General features: G+C 48.7%; 6 protein-coding genes across 6 annotated transcripts; 2 read left to right on the top strand and 4 right to left on the bottom strand.

Moving 5' to 3' along the window:
- Nucleotides 1–517: 517 nt before the first annotated feature.
- Nucleotides 518–3,453, bottom strand: DEU56DRAFT_819920 (eukaryotic translation initiation factor 3 subunit 8 N-terminus-domain-containing protein). The gene is made up of 6 exons (XM_041354050.1): nucleotides 3,045–3,453; nucleotides 2,760–2,995; nucleotides 2,490–2,714; nucleotides 1,929–2,441; nucleotides 1,094–1,881; nucleotides 518–1,045 (listed from the first exon to the last, which is right to left on the bottom strand). The coding sequence occupies exons 1-6, from the start codon at nucleotides 3,433–3,435 to the stop codon at nucleotides 577–579; spliced, it is 2,622 nt and encodes an 873-aa protein (XP_041205503.1). The 5' UTR covers nucleotides 3,436–3,453; the 3' UTR covers nucleotides 518–576.
- A 108-nt stretch (nucleotides 3,454–3,561) lies between these two features.
- DEU56DRAFT_819915 (ATP-dependent RNA helicase) lies at nucleotides 3,562–7,624 on the top strand. Its single transcript, XM_041354049.1, has 11 exons — nucleotides 3,562–3,893; nucleotides 3,943–4,197; nucleotides 4,251–4,364; nucleotides 4,415–4,859; nucleotides 4,905–5,606; nucleotides 5,653–5,894; nucleotides 5,947–6,318; nucleotides 6,375–6,740; nucleotides 6,792–6,992; nucleotides 7,047–7,472; nucleotides 7,520–7,624. The coding sequence occupies exons 1-10, from the start codon at nucleotides 3,588–3,590 to the stop codon at nucleotides 7,227–7,229; spliced, it is 3,186 nt and encodes a 1,061-aa protein (XP_041205502.1). The 5' UTR covers nucleotides 3,562–3,587; the 3' UTR covers nucleotides 7,230–7,472; nucleotides 7,520–7,624.
- Nucleotides 7,625–7,627: 3 nt separating this feature from the next.
- On the bottom strand, nucleotides 7,628–9,633 carry DEU56DRAFT_742146 (catalase-like domain-containing protein; the record flags this gene model as incomplete). The annotated part of the gene is made up of 9 exons (XM_041348914.1): nucleotides 7,628–7,776; nucleotides 7,831–7,956; nucleotides 8,012–8,360; nucleotides 8,425–8,574; nucleotides 8,628–8,741; nucleotides 8,791–8,970; nucleotides 9,025–9,354; nucleotides 9,403–9,461; nucleotides 9,510–9,633. 9 exons carry the CDS (start codon nucleotides 9,631–9,633, stop codon nucleotides 7,628–7,630), a joined length of 1,581 nt encoding a protein of 526 aa, XP_041205501.1.
- Nucleotides 9,634–10,591: 958 nt separating this feature from the next.
- Nucleotides 10,592–12,212, bottom strand: DEU56DRAFT_819906 (RNA-binding domain-containing protein). Its single transcript, XM_041354048.1, has 6 exons — nucleotides 11,947–12,212; nucleotides 11,774–11,900; nucleotides 11,444–11,634; nucleotides 11,039–11,395; nucleotides 10,779–10,989; nucleotides 10,592–10,726 (listed from the first exon to the last, which is right to left on the bottom strand). The coding sequence occupies exons 1-4, from the start codon at nucleotides 12,141–12,143 to the stop codon at nucleotides 11,041–11,043; spliced, it is 870 nt and encodes a 289-aa protein (XP_041205500.1). The 5' UTR covers nucleotides 12,144–12,212; the 3' UTR covers nucleotides 10,592–10,726; nucleotides 10,779–10,989; nucleotides 11,039–11,040.
- A 72-nt stretch (nucleotides 12,213–12,284) lies between these two features.
- DEU56DRAFT_819901 (uncharacterized protein) lies at nucleotides 12,285–13,740 on the bottom strand. The gene is made up of 2 exons (XM_041354047.1): nucleotides 13,522–13,740; nucleotides 12,285–13,472 (listed from the first exon to the last, which is right to left on the bottom strand). Exons 1-2 carry the CDS (start codon nucleotides 13,534–13,536, stop codon nucleotides 12,504–12,506), a joined length of 984 nt encoding a protein of 327 aa, XP_041205499.1. The 5' UTR covers nucleotides 13,537–13,740; the 3' UTR covers nucleotides 12,285–12,503.
- A 1,819-nt stretch (nucleotides 13,741–15,559) lies between these two features.
- Nucleotides 15,560–20,533, top strand: DEU56DRAFT_872744 (P-loop containing nucleoside triphosphate hydrolase protein; the record flags this gene model as incomplete). The annotated part of the gene is made up of 16 exons (XM_041355806.1): nucleotides 15,560–15,736; nucleotides 15,795–15,938; nucleotides 16,011–16,195; nucleotides 16,248–16,730; nucleotides 16,800–16,884; nucleotides 16,935–18,069; nucleotides 18,094–18,486; nucleotides 18,508–19,153; nucleotides 19,204–19,393; nucleotides 19,424–19,460; nucleotides 19,491–19,599; nucleotides 19,627–19,807; nucleotides 19,829–19,841; nucleotides 19,869–19,891; nucleotides 19,951–20,090; nucleotides 20,125–20,533. 16 exons carry the CDS (start codon nucleotides 15,560–15,562, stop codon nucleotides 20,531–20,533), a joined length of 4,350 nt encoding a protein of 1,449 aa, XP_041205498.1.
- Nucleotides 20,534–20,576: the final 43 nt, after the last annotated feature.

Below are 20,576 nucleotides of genomic sequence, written 5' to 3'. Positions count from 1 at the left end.
CGCATCATTTAGTAATGCGTAAACGCTAGGGGCAAGTGAGTGGTGGATGTGACAAACATAGTGATAAGAAAAAGAAAGAAACAGTTGAGAAACAAGCGAGTTATTGAGCCCGTCGTGGATGACGATGAGCACGAAGGTTTCAGATGTTGCCAGCAATGACGAACAGCGGTTGCGTGACATTGTTGCCATTTTGGGTATGTCTTGTTTGTCATACTCGGCAGCAAAGGACTGGTCTCACGGTTGACTAAGTCCTTGTTTTTCCGAAGGTAAAATAAAAGTATTTATTGGGGTAATTACTGGCAGTATAGGGCTACAGGGCCTTCCGACCTTATTAGCTTGTCATACCATACTGGGAATGACAAGCTAATAAGGTCCGGATCATGTGATGTTGAGGTGGAAGTGGTTGAGAAGCTACAAAAAATTTGCTGAAAATGTTGCAAATTACCCGAAATGATAGTAAAAGCCTCCGGCGAGTCGAGGACAGATCCAGCGACATAGTCATCGCCACGTACACAGAAAGATGATAAAAAATCATGAAAATATGCGCATTCTATAAGACGACACTGAATGTAAAGATCATCGTACTCTTGTCATCTGATTACCAAGACCCTGAGCAAATCGCGAGCCGCGCCCACGAGGACCACCGCGCAGACTTCCTCGTGTCCTGTCTCCCCTTCCTCTACGTTCTTGAGTCTGTTCGCCACGCTTCTCACCCTTGTCGCCGCTCCTGTCACCCCATCCTCCGCTACCACCAAGCTTGATATCAAGGACCTTTTCATTCTGCTCGAGAAGTGCGCTGACTTTGTCAGCAATAACCTGAGCAAGCTGCTGCGGACGTGAGTGCTCGATGCGATGGAATACCACCACACCAGTTGACTGATCAAGAGACGCTGACAGCTCTTCGTTCCATATCATCTTGGAAATCATCGATGTGACGGACCGAAGTGGAAGAGAAAATGTGCGCGACAGGAGAGATAGTGAGAGAGTGCTGTAATAAGGGGCATATGTGAAAAGGTACGTGCGCAGTCCTTGCTCTTGAATACGTCTGTACATCGCGGTCAGAGGGTGGATTTGTCGGTGAGATGACACTTACTTCGCAAGCATCTCTTTAACCGACGCAACTTCAGGCATAAGACTCCAAATCTTGATGCTCTGAATGAGGTCACGGCATTTCTCCCACTCGCCGTCTTGTAGTGCCTTGCTTGCCTGCATGATGTGATCGCGCGTGCTTTCAGGAGGGCCTGTGAAAACTTGGCGATCGGCAAAGTCGAGTAATCGGCGGAATGGCTTTGAAATTGCCTTGCGCTTCTGCTCCTCTGACTCGATGCTAGCAAGGAGGGGAACCTCGACAAGCATGCTGGACACAAGGAAAGCCGCCTCGAGAAGCTCAGTGTTTATATGCATATGGAACGGTAATTGACGTGACCGTTCTGCTTTCTCTTGCTCTGGCGTGAGTTGTTGCTGAAAGCGCTGTTGGTGGACACCCTGAGCCAGCAACTCCTTCACGCGTTGCGTGGTGAAGATGTCTTGCAGCGTCGCTTGGGCCTCCTTGATCAACCCGCATCTGAAAGCACAAAGCCCGAGCTGTACAACGGTCCGATTGTACAAGATCTGCGTTGCGACGTCCGCAGAATGGATCGACTCTTGCAGATGCGACATAAGCAACATGTCTCGAGCCGTGTAGAAGTCATTGTGCAAAGCGTGATGGTAGATATGACTGAGCATGGCGCGAGTGCGCAGAAGGGAGTTGTCGGCTTTGTAAAGATGGACGCAAAGGGAGTGAATCAGGGACGAAGTAGTGGTAGAAGATGCCAGGGTGACGCTCGGAGTTATCTCTGACGAAGCCAGTGAAGACTCAAGAGCAGATACAACAGCATCAGGCTGCAAACAGTGTCAAAAAAGAACTGCGGTGGGTAGCTTCAACCAACCTTGGAATAAATATGCTCCAACCGTCGCATGATCACACGTGCAAGGGGTTCCGGCTGGCTCGTCCGCTCATAGAAAGCTTGCGAACGGCAGATAGTACGATAAAGCACTTTCTCGTCCTTTAGGCGGTCGACATACTCTGTTCCATGTGGATCGATGTTTTGTAGACTCTTCGTGAATTCGTCATCCAAACGATCTACAAAGCTGATGATGCTGCCACGAATGCGAACGACCCCATTGCTCTCTGTAGCGGGATGGCGCTCAATGAGCTCATCGTAATCCTCAGTGTCCTCCTGCACAGCGTAAGACGAGTCCGCGACCACAATTGAAATCAACTGATCGACTTCATGTTGCGCCGAGAGCCACAGATCAGTTGGCATGTACGATGTAATCGATGAATTGTAGTCAAATCGGGATGAAACGAGCGCCAGGAGGATGCGGATACGTTGGTAGGAAGTGACCGCTACTTCTAAAAGTTTCTCAAGGATCCGTATTTGTTCTCCTCGGTCGGTGTTCTATGACACGGTTAATTGGAAGGGAAGAGCGAAAGAGAACATACGCACCTTCTTGCCACGGGCCTCATGAACAAGCTTTAAAGTTTTGAAGATGTTGTCCGCGGAGAAAGACATTGCTTTGCCACCCTTGCCGACTGTGGTGAACCGATCATCTAATACCGGGTCCTCATCACTCTCAGAGTCTGCACCTTTCTTCTGTTTCTTGGTTTTGGGGACTACGACATCAACAGGTTGAGCATGAGCGGCAAATTCACGTTCGAATGCTTCTGGATCCTGCGAGAGGTGAGGAACGTAATAGAATGGCCAAAACAAACTTACATTTTGATATTGCTGGACCTCCTTTTCGAACTCTTTAGCCGTTTTGCGGACCTTCTGCTTCATGGAGTTGAGCGCTCGAGCATTGGTGGCGTTCATCTTCTTCTTTGCCTCCTTCTCCTTCGTCAGAGCAGCATTGAGGGAGTTCTCTAGACTTAGAAGGGTCTTCACAAAGAATGGAGGTAATGGTTCTGCAGCATTGCTCTGTCGCTGCACAAGACGCAAGAGCTTGTCGAATTCTAAGAGAACGACAGTCAGGGAATCTAATAACAATTCGACAAGACTCACCATTCGAGATGGCGACCCAGTCGTTAATTTTGAGCCCGTTGTCCATGACCTTGCCAGTGGCTTCAATTTCCTCCAAGCGCTTGTCTTTGGTGCTTTTCACAACACGTTTGACATCCTCGTCATCACTTCCTTCATCTGAATCACCACGCATAAATCGGGATTTCTTCTTCTGTGTTGGCTCTTCATCTGACATGTCACTTTCGTCCTCATCGGATGACTCTGAGTCTGAGCTGCTAGAATCGCTTCCTGCTGTGCGTAGGAATCTTGACATGGCTGGTTTGGCAGCAGCTTTTGGTGCGGCAGCATCTTCATCGCCACTAGTGAGGAGCTCCTCGTCGGATTCCTCTGAATCAGAGTCTGAATCGCCCGCTTGTCTGAAGAATCGCGACATGGTTGTACAATGCAAAATCTGTATACGACACTCGATATCTTTGCCCGTGAAAATTAACTTTCGGTTATTGCCGGACGTTGAAACTCCGGTCACACGCAATTAAGTTACATTGGACTAGGTCTTGAGCAAGCCCACTCACTCCAACACTCCATATGTCCACGCCCGACTTATTCTCATTCCTCAATGGTGCGCCTTCTGTGGAATGGGATGAAGACATCAATATCCCTGAGCCGCGTCACGTCGACAAGAAAGTAAAGCGTCGTGCAAGTACGGATCCTCCAGGCGATCGCGCGAACGGCGGCGCCTCTGGCGGTTTTGGTTCCAAAAAAACCCGTATATCATCACCCGTGCCAGTTGTCGTAGATGAGTTTGAAACTGAGGCCAAACGTGAAATGGCCGCAAGTGGAGGGCTCACGGGGTCGGTCGAAGCTGGTTCGCGGTTGGAACTGCGACATCAGGTTTTAACCAGTCACTCGGATACTTTGTATTGATCTATAACTTTGCCAGGTCCGCCACCAAGTTGCCATACCACCAGGTTATCACTATGTACCGATCGCGCAACATGTTCCACCCCAAAAACCAGCAAGGGAATACAAGTTCACTCTTGATCCATTTCAGCAAGTATCAGTATTCGCCATCCAGCGTAACGAAAGTGTTTTGGTTTCGGCGCATACGAGCGCTGGAAAGACGGTCGTCGCAGAATACGCTATCGCGCAATGCTTGCAGAACAAACAACGTGTCATTTACACTAGTCCAATCAAGGTGAGCAGCAGTCTTGGTGTGCAATCATGAAGGGATGACTGGAGATTTAATAGGCCTTGAGTAATCAAAAGTACCGTGAGATGCTGGCAGAATTCGGTGATGTTGGTTTGATGACCGGCGATGTGACCATAAATCCCTCCGCGACGTGCCTTGTAATGACTACAGAGGTATGAGTGGCTTATGATCCTCGTCTCACCGGCTAAGAGACTTTCGGCAGATCCTACGTTCAATGCTCTACCGAGGGTCTGAGATAATGCGTGAAGTTGCGTGGGTAATCTTTGACGAAATTCACTACATGCGAGACAAAGAGCGCGGGGTCGTCTGGGAAGAAACTATCATCCTGCTGCCTCATACGGTCCGCTACGTTTTTCTTTCTGCAACTATACCGAACGCTATGCAATTCGCTGAGTGGATCTGCAAATCTCACGAACAACCGTGCCATGTTGTCTATACCGACTTCCGTCCAACACCGTTGCAACATTATCTATTTCCTGCTGGAGGTGAAGGCATCTATCTGGTCGTCAATGAAAAAGGAGAGTTCCGTGAAGACAACTTCAGCAAAGCGATGGGTACACTTCAAGATAAAATGGGAGAGGACCCCGCCGACCCGCGCAGTGGAAAAGGTCGTAAAGGGAAGACGAAAAAAGGAGGTGAAAAGAAAGGTGTTTGAACTGTCTTTATCCCATCATCCTCCTAATCATTGCCAGGACAATCCGATATCTCCAAAATCATCAAAATGATCATGCTCAAGAACTACAATCCTGTCATTGTTTTCGCTTTCAGCAAGAGAGAGTGCGAGGCTCTTGCGCTTACAATGTCCAAATTCGAATTCAATTCCACAGACGAACAGGAACTTGTTTCAAATATTTTTCAGAACGCCATCGAAAATCTCTCGACAGATGACCGGAATCTCTCCCAAATATCCAATATCCTTCCGTTGCTCAAGCGAGGTATTGGGATACATCATGGGGGCTTGCTACCTATCCTCAAGGAAGTCATTGAGATCCTTTTCCAAGAAGGCCTTATTAAAGTTTTATTTGCCACCGAGACATTTTCCATTGGACTCAATATGCCCGCAAAAACCGTGGTCTTTACTGCCGCCCGCAAATTCGATGGAAGAGAATTCCGAAACCTTTCCTCAGGAGAGTATATTCAAATGTCTGGCCGTGCAGGTAGACGTGGTCTCGATGATCGAGGCGTTGTCATTATGATGTGCGACGAGAAGCTAGAGCCATCGGCCGCCAAAGACATGATCAAGGGGGAGGCTGACCGTCTAGATTCTGCCTTCCACCTCGGTTATAACATGATATTGAACTTGCTCAAGGTTGAAGGCATTAGTCCTGAGTACATGCTCGAGCGATGCTTTTTCCAGTTCCAGAGCAGTGCAGGGATTCCCGTCCTGGAAGATGGTGAGTGTCTTGGATATGTGTTGTGAAAACCCTAACACTCGTTTAGAGCTGCAAAGGGAGGAAAAACGGCGAGACGCTATCACCATTCCCGATGAAAACATTGTTGCTACCTATTACGATTACCGTCAACAACTGGATCGCATGGCTGCGGATTTTCGCGAAGTGATTACCCATCCCAATTATTCACTTCCATTCCTGCAGCCCGGTCGTCTGATCAAGGTGAAGTATAAGGATGTTGACTTTGGGTGGGGTGTGGTCGTAAATTACCAGAAGCGTTTGCCACCAAAGGTCGTTATCCTTGTCGGACGATGTTAATCAGATACTCATCCTTCTATTTTAGACATGGCAAGAACATCAGCTAGCGGATGTCCCTCCCCACGAACAATACGTCCTCGATGTGCTATTGAACTGCAACGATGGCGCTACCCTACCGAAAGACAAAACGATATCCACACCCACACCAGGAGGGATACATCCTTGTCCCCCTGGCAATAAAGGCTCGCCGCTTGTAGTACCCATTTTCCTTTCTACCGTAGACGCGATCAGCCACATTCGTGTCTTCCTACCAAAAGATCTTCGGCAAGATCAGGCGCGTGATACTGTCTGGAAGAGCGTTCTTGAAGTGCAACGAAGATTTCCTGATGGCATTGCCCTTCTCGATCCTGTGCAAAACATGGACATCAAGGATGATAAGTTCACAGCCCTAGTCAATGTAAGTCATCGTCAGCTCTTAACGCATTGCATAAAATTAAATTGTGTTGCTGGCAGAAAATCGACGTCATGGAGCAAAGAATGTTCTCAAATCCATTGCACAATGATCCTCGTCTCCCAGAACTATACACGCTGTATGCCCAAAAGCAGGAGGCGCAAACGAAGATACGGGATCTGAAGAAGCGCATTATGGCAACTCACGATGTGCTACAACTCGAGGAGTTGAAAAACCGGAAACGTGTGCTCCGTCGACTTGATTCCACGAACTCATCCGACATCGCGGAAGTGAAGGGCCGTGTAGCTTGCGAAATCAGTACTGGCGATGAGCTTCTTCTTACTGAACTGATCTTCAATGGCGTTTTCAACTCCCTCCTCCCTGAGCAATGTGCCAGTCTACTTAGCTGTTTTGTTTTCACAGAAAAGGTACATATAATAATTTTGTTCTGAATGAATTAGCTAATGTTTTGATTTCAGAGTGAACAGGTAACCAAGCTCACGGAAGAGTTAGCAGCGCCATTGCGTGTTATGCAAGAAATTGCGCGCCGAATAGCGAAGGTGTCGCAGGAATCAAAATTACCATTGGTCGAGGAAGAATATGTTGCGTCTTTCAAAGTCGAATTGATGGACGCCGTTGTTCAATGGTGTCGAGGAGCTTCGTTTGCTGACATTTGCAAAGTTTGTTGACCCTATTTTTCATCCTGAACTTGCTGATCCATTAACCGAACGCAGTTGACCGACCAATTCGAGGGAAACCTGATACGTGTCTTCAGGCGCCTTGGTGAATTGCTTCGCCAGATGGCTCAGGCCGCCAAAGTCATTGGTAACTTGGAACTCCAAGAAAAATTTCAGAAGGCATCTGAGATGCTAGAACGCCCTAATTCCGTTATTTTTTGTTCTTCCCTGTACCTGTAGGATCTATGATGCTTCAACCCTTACTTTCCTCGGGATGTGTAATTTCTCGTGAGATCTGTCATGTTTATCAGCCACACTTGAAACATGTACCACCCGAGCGTTATACTAGCGGTCCTCGATATATTTTTGCTCGATATCTACTATAGATCTATTTAGAGATCTATAGTCCGGGCTGAGTGATCTCAGCATTATGGAAGAATTGAAGGCTTCAATCGATATCATTGACCTTCGCTCGCTGTGTTGGTAATGAGATGCGACATTCTTGATTCCACATTCTAACTCAATTCTAGTCCCGCAGATTAGGACACCGATATTCGCATTCTACTTTCTGGTACAGTACAAAAACATTACACAATAACTTGTTTGTTTCCATGGTTGCTTGAATATTCCCTCGAAATTTACAGCTTCTGCGCAGCAGCACCAACACCATGCCTGAAGCGAACTGCCTCAGACGCAGGTTTAACTGCCAAAGGCTTTGCAGTGGGAGCACCGATAGCCTTGGCAATGCGATCGGACAACGATTGGTCGACAGATGCGAAGTAAGAAACTAAGATTAATCTCAAGCTGAGTGACAATATTTGGAGATCAGATTTAAACGTACGAGTCCGAGCCTTGACTTCAGCGCTTTTAGCACCACCAAGGTGGCCAGCAACGTTGGCAACTAGGCGCGCCCTAGCTGCATCATCCAGGACGTTTTGGTAGAGCGCACGCGGTTGCTCGAAGTCAACTAGAAAATTCGTCAGTGTCACCGAAGTCTAACAAACAGAGTTTTAGCCGCCTACGCTCGGTGATCTCGCTCAAGTCCCAGAATGCTCCACCGAGCCAGCTTTCATGCTGTCCGGCTCGTTTATAGTCTCTGGGTGTACCCTTGATAGATCCCTTGTTGTTCAAGTATGTCAAGGGCGTAATGGAACTCTGATAATTCGGGCGTGCTCCTTGGTTGTTGAATGCCATGGCACCATCGCGTTGGAAGTTGGCAATAGGGGTAATGGGCGCATTAACAGGGAGCTGGTGGTAATTCGTGCCAAGACGGTGACGGTGAGTGTCAGGGTAAGAGAACAATCGTGACTGAAGGACGGGGTCAGCAGAGGCCTCGTAGTAGGGAATCAAATGGCTGGGCGCAAAAGCAACCTATTGATATTTTAAGTCAGTCAATCAGCCCACATTGTGTTGGAATAAAACAAATCCTCGTCACCTGTTCAATTTCGGCGAAGTAGTTTTGGGGGTTCTCGTTGAGGACGAATTTTCCTAAGGGGCGCAAGGGGTAGTCCTTGTGGGGCCAAACTTTGGTCAAGTCCAGGACGTTGTAACGGAAGTTTTCGGCCTGCTCTGGAGTCATAGTTTGCTGAAAAGCAGATTAAATATTGAAGTTGCAGCCATATACGATAAATCACTGACAATGTAGACGGTCCAGGACGGGAATTTCCCAGCATCTATAGTTTCGAACAGCGATTGAATACCATAATCAGGGTTGTCTGCGGACAAATCGCGAGCCGTGGCAGTATCGAGGACCTATGCAATACATTGACAACAAACTGTTGCAGTAAAAGGGCATACAAACCTTGAAGCCGCCATCAGCAATACAGTGAATCTGGGTGTAGACGAATGAGCCATCATCTTTCAAGAGCTTGAAGGTATGGCCAGAATAGCCGTGCATGTTGTGGTAGCCGTCGGGTATTCCGCGGTCGGAAAACAGTATCATGATTTGGTGCGCGGACTCCGGGTTTTGAGATAGGTAATCCTATGAGAGGAGATGTTTCGATGTGAACATTTTTGATAGTGAAACGTGTCTTACCCAGAACGCATCTGGATCCTTTAGGTGAGTCTGCGGGTCACGCTTCTGGGTGTGAATGAAGGGCGCGAACTTGGCGGGATCTCTAATGAAGAACACGGGTGTGTTATTGAACACCCAGTCAAGGTTACCCTCTTCTGTTCTCAATTTCACAGAGAAGCCACGGGGATCGCGAGCTGTGTCGGCGGAGCCACTTTCTCCACCGACAGTGGAGAAACGGGCGGTTACACGGACTTGCTTGCCAACGGTAGTGAATAGTTTACAGGATGTGATGTCACTGAGATCGTGGGTCGTTTCGAAATAGCCGTGAGCACCAGCGCCTTTGGCGTGCACCTAGCATATGATGGATATGGAAGCCTATTGTTTGAGTGTTGCGCTTACCACACGCTCAGGAATTCGTTCCCGATCGAAATGAGCAAGAAGATCAATGTGGTGGAAGTCTAATATGTGGATGAGCAGGATAATATACATTGGGTGAGCGAACCAACCCTGAAGGAGGAGGGGTCCCACAGGACCAACACGTTCAGCGGCAAGGGGATTCCCTACAGCTGCACCATTGGATGTGGTGTATACTGCACCATCTGTAGCAGCGAAGACTTGCGGGGAGGGCATGATCGAGAGATGATGAGTATTGAAGAGAAAGATGGGGACAATGCTGGAGATGAAGAGTGGATTATAAGTACCGCTGAGAACCGTCTTACGAATACGTGGGGATGGTCAGGTGCTCTCCCGTGCTCCAGGAATGGTTCGAGTCCTCCGTTATGCACCTATTAGAACTCAGCTGTATACACGAGAATAGTTCATCAAATCTGTCAGTGACAAAGTCTTGGTCGACAAATAGCTTACTGACTGAAACCCCTGTCACCCATATCTTGCCCAATTGCGCCGCGGAGCAACGAGTCAACACAAAAAAGGTTGGTTGATGGGACAACCATGGCAATGTAATTCCATTCTTGGGAGATCCTCGTGGAAAGATAGGGAAAGATGTGGTTAGATCGTGAGTTACTGAAAACACTCCCACGAACGTTTCGACCGGAGTCTTGACCAGAGCTCGCACGGGTCATACCTGACTCGGAATGGTGACCCGCTCGTAAATAACCAATCACACCAAGATCAGAGGACATCGCAGTGATCGCACTATGTCATCCCTCACCCTTATAGGTTGACACGATTAGCACACCTTGCGAGACATTCAAATAACTCCACAGGACAACCTAAACAGACTCTAAATTGCCAGCAGGAAGGCTACGCCACGAGGCTAATCATATCTGCATCAGGAGTCGTGTCTTATGCTTTAGAAGTCTACCTGACCCTCGGTACGTACCAGAACTTTGGCTGACACGGCGGCCTGACTTAACCTGACTTCCAGGGGCTTCTAGGCCACTATCGAAATATGAATATTGCTGCCACAACTCAGGACTCCACTGGCATCGATAAGATGTGGCATTGATTTGATCGTGAACACATCCCTGAGCCTCTGACATATCAGTGACAGCCCAGAGGGGAACCCGAATCGTCAGCCAACGACAGTTTCGCCATGAATAACCAATTGTTACCAATAAATCACCATTAGATTGGTAAAAGTGTGAGATATCGGAACATGCTGGATACCGTGTGACTGCTGAGATTGATATACAATAACTCTCCAGCTTCGGGCATCGACATGGGGAAACAGCCAAGTGACCGAAGGAGATTTATACACTGGCTGGGTCCACGTCAATTCACCAGCATGCAGAATTCGCTAGAAATGAGCTCACTTTCTCATTTTGGACGGTAGAGGTGGTCGGAGTGTAAACTGACTTTGTGGAAAACACTTGAGAACGCTCAACTCTTAGACCGCGATGATAGTAGAATTCATATAGGACTACATCAGGACAACTCGGAAGTGAGCTAAGATGTATGAAGATCTGGGGAGAAAGGCTTGACACCATCGGAACGATCTCAGCGGCGAGTGTCGACTGTACAGGTCTGGCGAAGATCGGTGTCAATGTAATGGAGATGTGACGCCGAGCGTTACCTTCATTTACTACGTTCTTTGACGATCTTCACACCGGGTATTAGGCGTTTACAAGACATGGATGACTTGACGACCTCTGGTCGAGTATAGAGCGATGTCAATGATGTTGAAGGTGTGGTATCAGCCTCTACAGAATGCCCTAGATGGGCAATAGGTTCCACGCGGGTGGTGGGACGCCGAACGGTTGGGCCTGCGGGATTTCTAGAAGAGAGAGAGCCCCCCGAACCAGGGTACTGCCTTGAGGCCGAAGCCAATAATGGTGGCGGCGGTTTTGGCGGTAATGAGTTAGACGAATTGGCGGTGCTCGATTCCATCTGGCGTAATTTCGCCTCCATCATCGCAATCTTGTTATCTGTGCTAATTCGAAGGTAAGTTGATGAGTACCCTGTTAAAAATACAATTCACCCTTCTGACCGAGCATGAATTCCACTCTTCATCATGCTCAGGGTAGTCGGCCGTGCATCGATTCTTCTCGCCCTGCCCACCTGTCGCATTCCACCGGGCTGTTCGAGCGGAGCTTGATGAGCAAAAGTTACCGCCAGCTTACGACCCCGTAATAGCTTTCCATTAATGCTTTCCAATGCCTTCTGGGCATCCTAGTGCAGTTCATTTGTCAGTCAAGCTGTCAATGACTTCAGAGGACAATGGCCGCCACATGCGCCATGACATATCAAGGCAATCGCGAGAGTAACGAGTCAAAAATAAGCGGCGGCGCTTTACAGCATGATGACTTACACCTTCATGCAAATACTGTAGGAACGCATATCCGCGTGGCTTCCCTTTGTTCGGACCCGTCTTGTGAAAGAGGAAGTCGAGTTTCGATACTTTGCCGAACTTCGTGAAGACCTGTAGAAGTGCATATCTGATCATAATTAGAGGATGAGCCATACCACAACAAAATCACTAACTCATCGACAGTGGGGTGCAGGTTTCCAATATACAGGCGATCCCTCAACAGCGAAGATGAACCAGATGCCTGAGGTATGGCAACAACTCGCTCTTCTTGAGCTTCAGGTTCTGGAAACCAGAGATGAGCGCTCAAAGACGACTCGTCCTTGTCTGCTTGCGTAGGTTGTGTAGAAACATCCTCAGAATTTGTGTTCATTGAGTATGGTAAGCTAAAGCACCAGTAGTTGACTGGGTGGGGGAAAACGTATATGAATTTGAGTTTCAGATCCGGGCGGTAATAGTCGGTGACACCTAGTTTAGTAAGTATTCCGTTCCAGCACGTGATATGTAAGTATCTCCCCATAAATAATTATTTAACTATATACATATTCTAATTTCTTTTTAAGGTACGTATGGACCTGACCTATGTATTTTGTATGTCTTAGGTCCGTTCACACTGACTGGTAAGATTTAATATCGCTATGGCTACATGAATTTGTGGCGTACAAGACTGGCCGAGATTAAGCAAGCTCGAGGGTCCGGTTTGGATTGAACCAACGTCTATGTACATGTCTTACTACTGGATATCCCCATGGCACTGCTTAATGTGACGCAACAGAGCGTCTTTGCGAGACAGGGATTTTTCGCAGTGAGGGCATTCGACCGTCATCCAGGACAGGTCTGAGCTGAACTTGCAACTCCTCAGGTGCCTCTCCATGTCGTTTCTACGCGTGAAAGATTTCTTGCAGCCATGGATTTGCATCAAGCAGTCAATTCGCTTTTCCTTGGCCCCTTCGTGTCTTGCCACTCTTGTTGAGGAACGAGGGCCGACTTTTCGAATCTTCCTTGATGGTTCTGCTGCTGCTTGCAACTGCGTGTGGGATGCGGCACGTTTTTGGATGCGATGGGGTTGGTAATCTTCGTCGTCATCGTCGTCGGTTCGCCGGCGCTTAACTCCCCGACGAATGTCGGCCGGTTTAATACCAACACGACTTGGGGTCGAAGATGATGAGAGCTGACTCAGATGTCGTACAGTAGTACGGAGGGGACGGGTGGAAGGGCTTGGAGAAATGCAGAGCTGCATTTGTGACGCAGCGTTCTCCGTCAAGCCCTCTGAACATCTTAGGAAACGAGATCGCTCCGCAGAATTAGAGTCTGGCAAGAGAGAGAATGAGTTATGCACCAGCTCAGCATCATCAACTGGAAGCACAGGCATAGGCTGAGAGACATTCCTGGTCGATGATACTGGAGAGGGCATGCTCGAAACTGCCTGGCAGGCAAGGTCCTCTTGCAGTTGTTCAGGGTAAACTGAGTTTTCCATAAACGATTCTTGCTCAAAAAACGGACTGCAATCCGCTGCCACTGCATCGTGAATCCCGAAATCTTCCAGTGAATCGCAGAAGAGGTCAGGGAGAAGGGCGCCGCCATTTGGAGTCAAGGGGGACCTGCTCGACGCGACGCTGAATGGTGATTCATCTGGGCTCAACTCCGGTAAACCTAAGAAGTCTCCGGTTGAGGATGACCCTGGATACCGATATTGGGCAGCCTTAAGACACATTATGAGCATGGGTTTGCGCGATTTTCAGTTCACATACGTTGGATGCCCGCATCTGGTGGAGGGCCAAATTCTCGATGTATGCTGCATCGTCCGTATCCTCAAGGTGAAGACCAAGATCATCAGAAGACCACAAGACGGTTGGTGCTGTAGATGACTCAGACTCCAAGGTTCTGTCCTCAGCCAGTCAATCTACCGTTCACTTGACTACATAATTAGTCGAACACAAAAGTCACCTTAGACCATCCATGAAATCGAGCTCCGATGGGAGCTCAGTTTTTTCTCGTTTGAAGGATTCTGAATCCTCGGGATACACCAAGTATTCCGAGTCATTGTAGTCGCTGTACGATGGACGCATGTCAGATCAGGTAGATGGTTAGAGGGAAATGTCGGATAAGATGCAAGGAAGTGCACCTTCACGCGCTGGAACCCTTCTTATCGGCCTTGCAGGCCAACAAATAGTTGCTGTTTACACTTGAGGGTCCGTCCCTCACAAAAACGTGTTGTACACGCGCAAACAAGGCTGTAGCCCTTGATGCGGAAGGGATCTTAATTGTTCCGAAATATCGTCTTTACTAGGCTAAGAAGCCATTCAAACTTTGGCGCTGGTTGTATTCGTCAGATCTACGAGGTTATACTTGTGACGAAAATACAGGAGCAACTACCTTGAAGAACCTTTACATTATTTGCAAGGTTTATGCCAATTTTCTGGCCGCCGTTCACTTCAACCAATATTTGTCAAAGGCCGTGCACGTCCTGTATCTGGCAGCGCTTCTACATGGAAAGTCCCGGCCGCGGTCGATCTGCCAGCGTCTATCACCTCAGTTCTAGAAACCGCGGAGCGCGGACCTTGGGGAAGACAATTCGAGGGATAACATTGACCCGAAATTTGATGTCAGAATTTTGTCAGAACCAATACGGTACGACGAGAAAGTGGTTCAAGATGAAACTCCTCAGAAGGTTAAGGTTTGCAGTTGACCAACAGTTGACTCACAATTTGTTTATATGCATGGCTGTGGGTCATGGCCATACTTGTTGGCCGCCACACACAGAATTCGATCGAGTATAGTAGCTGATACAACTCCGCCCAATGTGCATGTGACGCTGGCATACATGGAGTATACCCCCGGGTACCACCCAGCGTACACTAATCTTCAGAATATAGTCAAGGCTGTATACATGATCCAAGCATTTCATGCATTAAGTGCTATATTTCGAAGGCACGGTACCAGCCGCTTATCGCTCTCCGCCGATGTCTTCTGCTGTCAGGGCAATCTTTTGTTCGCTTCGTTCTACTCAACTTTGAGCGAGATATGAATGTCATCGATAGGGTCACTGCTGTAAGCTGACCTTGACCTGCGCCGTAGGCGAGGCTTCAATTTAGCTATGATGTCAACGGGGATCCTAACTTCCAAGGCCATCAAGAGTTGGAATCCAGTGCACGGTACTTCAGTCCCTCCCTTGCTTGTCCCGCTATAGGTTCGTACGCACTCCACATGTACATACTCGTTGCCATATTCTGATTGGCCCATCACCACAATCCATCTCCATGGTATGGGAACGATGAATCAACGTTTCTATTCAAACCATTGCTCCAGTATACTTATAAGAACATTCAACGCACCCTCAGTGTATATCAAGTATACGCCAGGCCGGGTGAGCTCAGCAACAACATCTTAATATTATAATAGAACGACCAAGTATCTCAATGTGAGCTAGAAATACATACCAGTATGGTTTTACGAAGGTTGTTAGCATCAAGTGAAGAAACTGATAAACAATGAATATGAGGATTTAAGCACTTACCTAATTAGGGACACTGGTTCAAGTGATGCTTGAAGCCAAGAACTGTCACGGTTCATGTGCATGACCTCTATATCCATGACCTGTTCGCGATCGTGAGCGTACCGAGCTGTGTGAACTCTTCGACAATTGACTTTACCCCTTATTCACAACCATCACTCCGAGGCTGACAGGACATTTGGCCACCACCTTATACCTGGATATTCCCCAAGTCATTCAGTCATCCTTAACAGCTTACAAGCCATACCCAATTTCGGTGGTCAATACCCCTGCTGATGCCAGCTCCTCGTCCCTCTCTGAGTGCAGAAGCCGCGCGCGCCGCTGCCCTACAGGCTGAGTTTAACGAAAAGAAATGGGTGTGGGTACCAGATGAGAAAGACGGTTATCTCGCTGGTTGGGTACACCAAGAAGATGATGAGACCGCAGAAATCGTCATGTCCTCTGGGGGCGAGGTATCTTCATTTCAATTTCCTTCGTGATCTGCCAACTTGTTGACATGAAACGCGTCAGATTCGCCGAGTCCCTTTGTATGCACTCTCCAAGATGAACCCTCCCAAGTTCGATCGCGTCGACGACATCGCAGATCTCACATTTTTAAACGAAGCGAGTGTCGTGCATAATCTACGTTTAAGGTATGGATCTGGAGCTATTTATGTGAGTATTCTGATTTCTTGCGCACAATCGTGATTACCCTCATTCGCACACCTACTGAAACGTATCGGGTAGACATACTCTGGCTTATTCTTGGTCGCTATCAACCCTTACCAGAACCTGCCGTTGTATACAGACGCAATCATATCGCAGTATCGCAGTAAACGACGGGATGAGAACCCTCCTCATATATTTGCAGTCGCCGAGCGCGCATGGGTTAACATGGGGGAGGAGCGCGAAAACCAGAGCATTCTCATAACGTCTGCCATACCTTCTTCTCAGTGAATCATGCAGCTAATTCGCCGTCTACAGTGGAGAATCTGGCGCAGGAAAGACCGAAAGCACGAAGAAAGTTATTCAATACCTGTCTGCCATAGCAACTGATGCACACCCACCCCATCCTTCACATTCACATTCTGCTTCCATGTCATCTTCATTCCCCGCATCCCCACCTTCGGGCCTGCCCAGAAGAAGCTCTTTACGTACGAAAACCACTCATATTGCGTCCAACAGCACTGGAGGCGCCAAGGGTCGCCTAGGCTTACTCGAGCGACAGATTCTCCAAGCGAATCCCATCCTTGAGGCATTTGGTAACGCGCAAACTCAGCGGAACAACAACTCAAGTAGATTCGGGAAGTTTATTAGAATTAGCTTTTCTCTAGACGGAAGTATATCTGGGGCGAACATTGACTGGTACCTGCTGGAGAAGAGTCGAGTAGTAGTGCGCAGTGCTGCGGAGCGCAACTTCCACGTATTTTATCAGTTATTATCAAGTGGAGGATCATTAAAGGGCAAGTCTTACAATATCCTCTCAGCGCTTGTTTTTCATATTCATGCGTCTACAGATACCCTTCTGCTGGATAGACCTCTAGAAGAATACGAATTTCTCAACAAAAGCAGGCGAGAGGTTGACGGCGTCAATGATCGCGAAGATTGGGACGCTCTGATAGTACGTTTTGTGAATGCGAAGTCTTCGGTATCCAACTAACACCCTCCCAGAGTGCTCTTGATATTGTTGGCTTCACGGTTACCGAGCAGTTCGACCTTTTCCGTATCGTCGCAGCTATTCTCCACATTGGCAACATCGTCATTCGCTCTACAAAGTCGGATGACGCATTCATGCCAGATCCGTCGCAAGCCGAGCGTGTCTGCCATTTGCTCGGTATTCCCATCGCAGAGTTTACGAGAGCTATTTTGCGGCCCAGGGTTCTCGCTGGACGTGAGTGGGTAACGCAGGCGCGGACGGGGCAACAGTCTCTTGACGAACTCGCATCCTTGAGCAAGTCGTTGTACGAGAAGTCCTTTGGTGCACTGGTTGAGCGCATCAACCGTGCGCTAGATCGTCCGTCCTCAAAGTCGACGTTCATCGGTGTTCTTGACATCGCAGGTTTCGAGATATTCGAGATCAACACATACGAGCAGCTGCTCATCAACTATACCAACGAGAAACTGCAGCAGTTTTTCAATCACCATATGTTCGTCCTCGAGCAGGAAGAGTATTCCAGGGAAGGCATAGAATGGGATTACGTGAATTTCAAGCTGGACTTGCAACCGACCATCGACCTCATTGAGAGCAGTGGGAATGCCATAGGCATCCTCAGTTGCTTAGACGAGGAATGCATCATGCCCAAAGCCACTGATCTCACATTCACGGAGAAAGTTCATTCGATTTGGAGTGGAGATCTGCGCGCAACAGAACTTCCTCATCCAGGTCGTTCGAAATACACCCTACCGAAGTTCGAACAGGGTTTCATCATCACGCACTACGCCGGAAAAGTCGAGTACCGCACTGACGGGTGGTTGGAGAAGAACAAAGATCCCCTCAACGATAATCTGACTCGTGTACTGGCGTCGTCGTCCGAACCTTACGTGGCCTCGCTTTTCCAAGATTTTGCTGGCGTCTTCGCCGACATCCCCCCGTCCTCCAGTACTGGGTTTTCCACAGGGAAAAGGCGCCCCATCAAGAGAGGGGCGTTCAGAACTGTCGGCCAGCGGCACAAGGAGCAATTGGCCCTTCTCATGGCACAGTTGCAGGCGACACAACCACATTTCGTGCGTTGCATCGTGCCCAACGTCAACAAGAAACCTGGAAGGGTAGACGTGCCTCTAGTCCTTGATCAATTACGTTGCAATGGTGTTTTGGAGGGCATTCGCATAGCGCGTCTTGGTTATCCCAATCGGCTCCCTTTCGTCGAGTTCCGCCAGCGCTACGAGATCATGACTCCAGGCGTTATTCCTCGTGGATATATGGATGGTCGCAAGGCATGCATCCGTATTGTAGAAGCTTTGGATCTCGACACCGAGTTGTTCCGGGTGGGAACGTCCAAGATATTTTTCAAGGCCGGAGTCCTCGCGGATCTTGAGGAGCGGCGGGATGCCCTTCTATTCGACGTTTTTTCGAGACTACAGGCTGTCGCCAGGAAGTTCTCCGCGCGAAGACAGATGAAAAAGGTTCTTAACCGTGCGGTAGCGATACGAACGATCCAGCGCAATGCTCGTGTGTACGGGGAGTTGCGAGATTGGCCATGGTGGCAATTGTATACGAAAGTAAGTTGGTTCTAGTCTGTTTCAGGGCAATCATTTGATTATCTCAAACAGGTTCGTCCGTTACTCGCCGCGACACGAAACGATGAAGAGCTCAGAAGGAAAGATGTTGAGCTGCAACTCGTCAAGGAGAGAGCGGAGCGCGATCAACGAGAACGGGAAAGCCTGGAGAACGTGAAGATGACTCTTCAGGCGGAGAAACGAAAGATCATCGAAGACTTGGAAGCGGAGCGTGCGCTTGCCCTCGACAAAGACGCTATGTTGGACAGAAGCAAAAAGAGGGAAGCAGAACTCGAAGAAGAAATCGTTGCCTTACACGCTGACCTTGATGTCCTCGATTCGCAACTGGATCGTGCCCTACGTCTTCAGAAGGAGGGCGATGAGAAGCATGAAACTTTGCGCATCGCATTCGATCAGGCTGCGGAGCATCTTGTCCGCATGGAGGGTCAACAAAACGACTGGCGAGATAAAGAGGCGGAACTTTCGGACATCCTATTGACGCAGGAGAGCAGCATGGTCCAGCTGCAACAGGAACAGCAGGCTCTCCAGAAAGCTAATGAAGACCTCAGAGCCCTTGTTTCGCAGCGCGACGAAGATTTGGCGCGTATCAAGGAGCGTTTTGAGGCTTCAGTGAGCGACTTGCAGGCTAAGCTCGATGTGGAAATTCGATTAAAGTGAGCCCCCAAAACTTACCGTGATTTTTAGTCTGATTTGTTGCGCGTAGAGAGTCGCTCGGCAGCAAGGTCGAGCAACTGGAAAGAGGCTCCAGGCTTCTTAAACAGCAGCTAACAGAGATGGCTCGTACCTCCGCTGAGTATTCGGCTATGATCCAGAACAAGGAGGACCAAAATTCTCAGCTGCTCTCTACCATCACCGCATCCACAGACGAACGTTCTCGACTGCAAAAGGAGATTGTCGAAATTCACGCTACATCTGACAGGCAGCGAGCGGAGATCCATGCTTCCAGGACCGATTTAGACCGTGCGCTTTCTGCCAAGGTAAAACTCCAAGGCGAGCTGGACGAGCTCCGCGCAATCATGGAGACGAAGACCTCCGAAGACGCCCGACGGCTTGAAGTCGAGAAAAGCAAAGAGGAAGAACTCGTCGAGCTCCGTCGTCAGTCTTCCGAATTACACGCGGAACTCAGCGTTCTACGCGAAAATGCTCTCGACAAGGAAAGCAAGCTGATAACAGAGCTAGACGAGATGCATCGTCAGCACAAGCTGCTGGATTCGGCTCACGTCTCTCTTTTGGAGCGCGAGCGAGGCTTGAAGGAACGGACGTCGAAGGTGGAGGCAATAGTCGTGGATGTGGAAAAAGCCAAGAGAGTGCTCGAATCAGAACTGCAGGCATTGCGATCCCGTCAGATTGACTCGGATGGTCGGTTAGCGGAGACATCGAGGGCGAAAGAGGTGATTGAACAATTATTTTCATTTGTTGGATGGCATGAACCTTACATCTACTTTATCAGATTCTGGAACGACAACTTCACGCTGCTCAGACCAAATATAATGAAATCGAGGACACGATTTTGCAGATGGAAAGAGATGCTCACGCTGGCGAACGCCAGTTGGAAACCTTGAGGAAGCAACTGGAATCCGAGTCATCCAAGTGCAAGGACCTTCAACGCGTCATGCTAACCCAGAGGAAGGAGCCAGGAACGCATTGCAAAATCCGACCAAGATCTCAACAAGGCAATCACTGATCTCAAGAATCGAGAGTGGGAGCTCAAGCAAATGGAGAGCAAACAGGATAAGACGATTGTTGAACACGTCTACGTTCTGGAGAAGGCCAAAAAAGTGACCGATCAGCAACTTAAAGATGCGCAGGAGCAGCTGCAGAAGGACGCTGTTTATATCCGATCTCTGGAGAAAGCCAAGGCAAGCCTCACCCGGGAGGTAGAAGATTTCGCCAGGGGGGGTGGGGTGGATCAGGCGGAGCGTAGGGCTTCTGAACGGGCTGCCAAGTTTCTCGAAGAGAAGGCTAACAAAGCACTCGCCAGCGCAGAAGCAAAAGCCAAAACAGAACGTGCTGAATCCTCTGGTAAAATTTGAACTCATCCACCCTGAACGATGCTGATCACCAAGATAGTTCGAC

This window comes from Suillus clintonianus (genome assembly GCF_016758775.1).
Source record: "Suillus clintonianus strain FC179 chromosome Unknown DEU56scaffold_70, whole genome shotgun sequence".
Lineage (NCBI taxonomy): Eukaryota > Fungi > Basidiomycota > Agaricomycetes > Boletales > Suillaceae > Suillus > Suillus clintonianus.
The sequence above is the reverse complement of the archived record's forward strand: the minus strand, read 5'-3'. Positions and strand labels throughout refer to the sequence as shown.

Bases quoted from the DNA above. Each gene is read 5' to 3' on its own strand.
- DEU56DRAFT_819920 (XM_041354050.1), bottom strand. From the start codon at position 3,435: ATGTCGCGATTCTTCAGACAAGCGGGCGATTCAGACTCTGATTCAGAG. The intron at 1,882-1,928 runs GTTGGTTGAAGC...CACTGTTTGCAG, and splicing joins TGGAGCATATTTATTCCAAG to CCTGATGCTGTTGTATCTGC. The intron at 1,046-1,093 runs GTAAGTGTCATC...CGCGATGTACAG, and splicing joins GTTAAAGAGATGCTTGCGAA to ACGTATTCAAGAGCAAGGAC.
- DEU56DRAFT_819915 (XM_041354049.1), top strand. From the start codon at position 3,588: ATGTCCACGCCCGACTTATTCTCATTCCTCAATGGTGCGCCTTCTGTG. The intron at 4,198-4,250 runs GTGAGCAGCAGT...GAGATTTAATAG, and splicing joins TTTACACTAGTCCAATCAAG to GCCTTGAGTAATCAAAAGTA. The intron at 4,365-4,414 runs GTATGAGTGGCT...GACTTTCGGCAG, and splicing joins GCCTTGTAATGACTACAGAG to ATCCTACGTTCAATGCTCTA.
- DEU56DRAFT_819906 (XM_041354048.1), bottom strand. From the start codon at position 12,143: ATGAACACAAATTCTGAGGATGTTTCTACACAACCTACGCAAGCAGAC. The intron at 11,901-11,946 runs GTTAGTGATTTT...AATTATGATCAG, and splicing joins CTGCACCCCACTGTCGATGA to ATATGCACTTCTACAGGTCT. The intron at 11,396-11,443 runs GTGAATTGTATT...CCTTCGAATTAG, and splicing joins ATTCATGCTCGGTCAGAAGG to CACAGATAACAAGATTGCGA.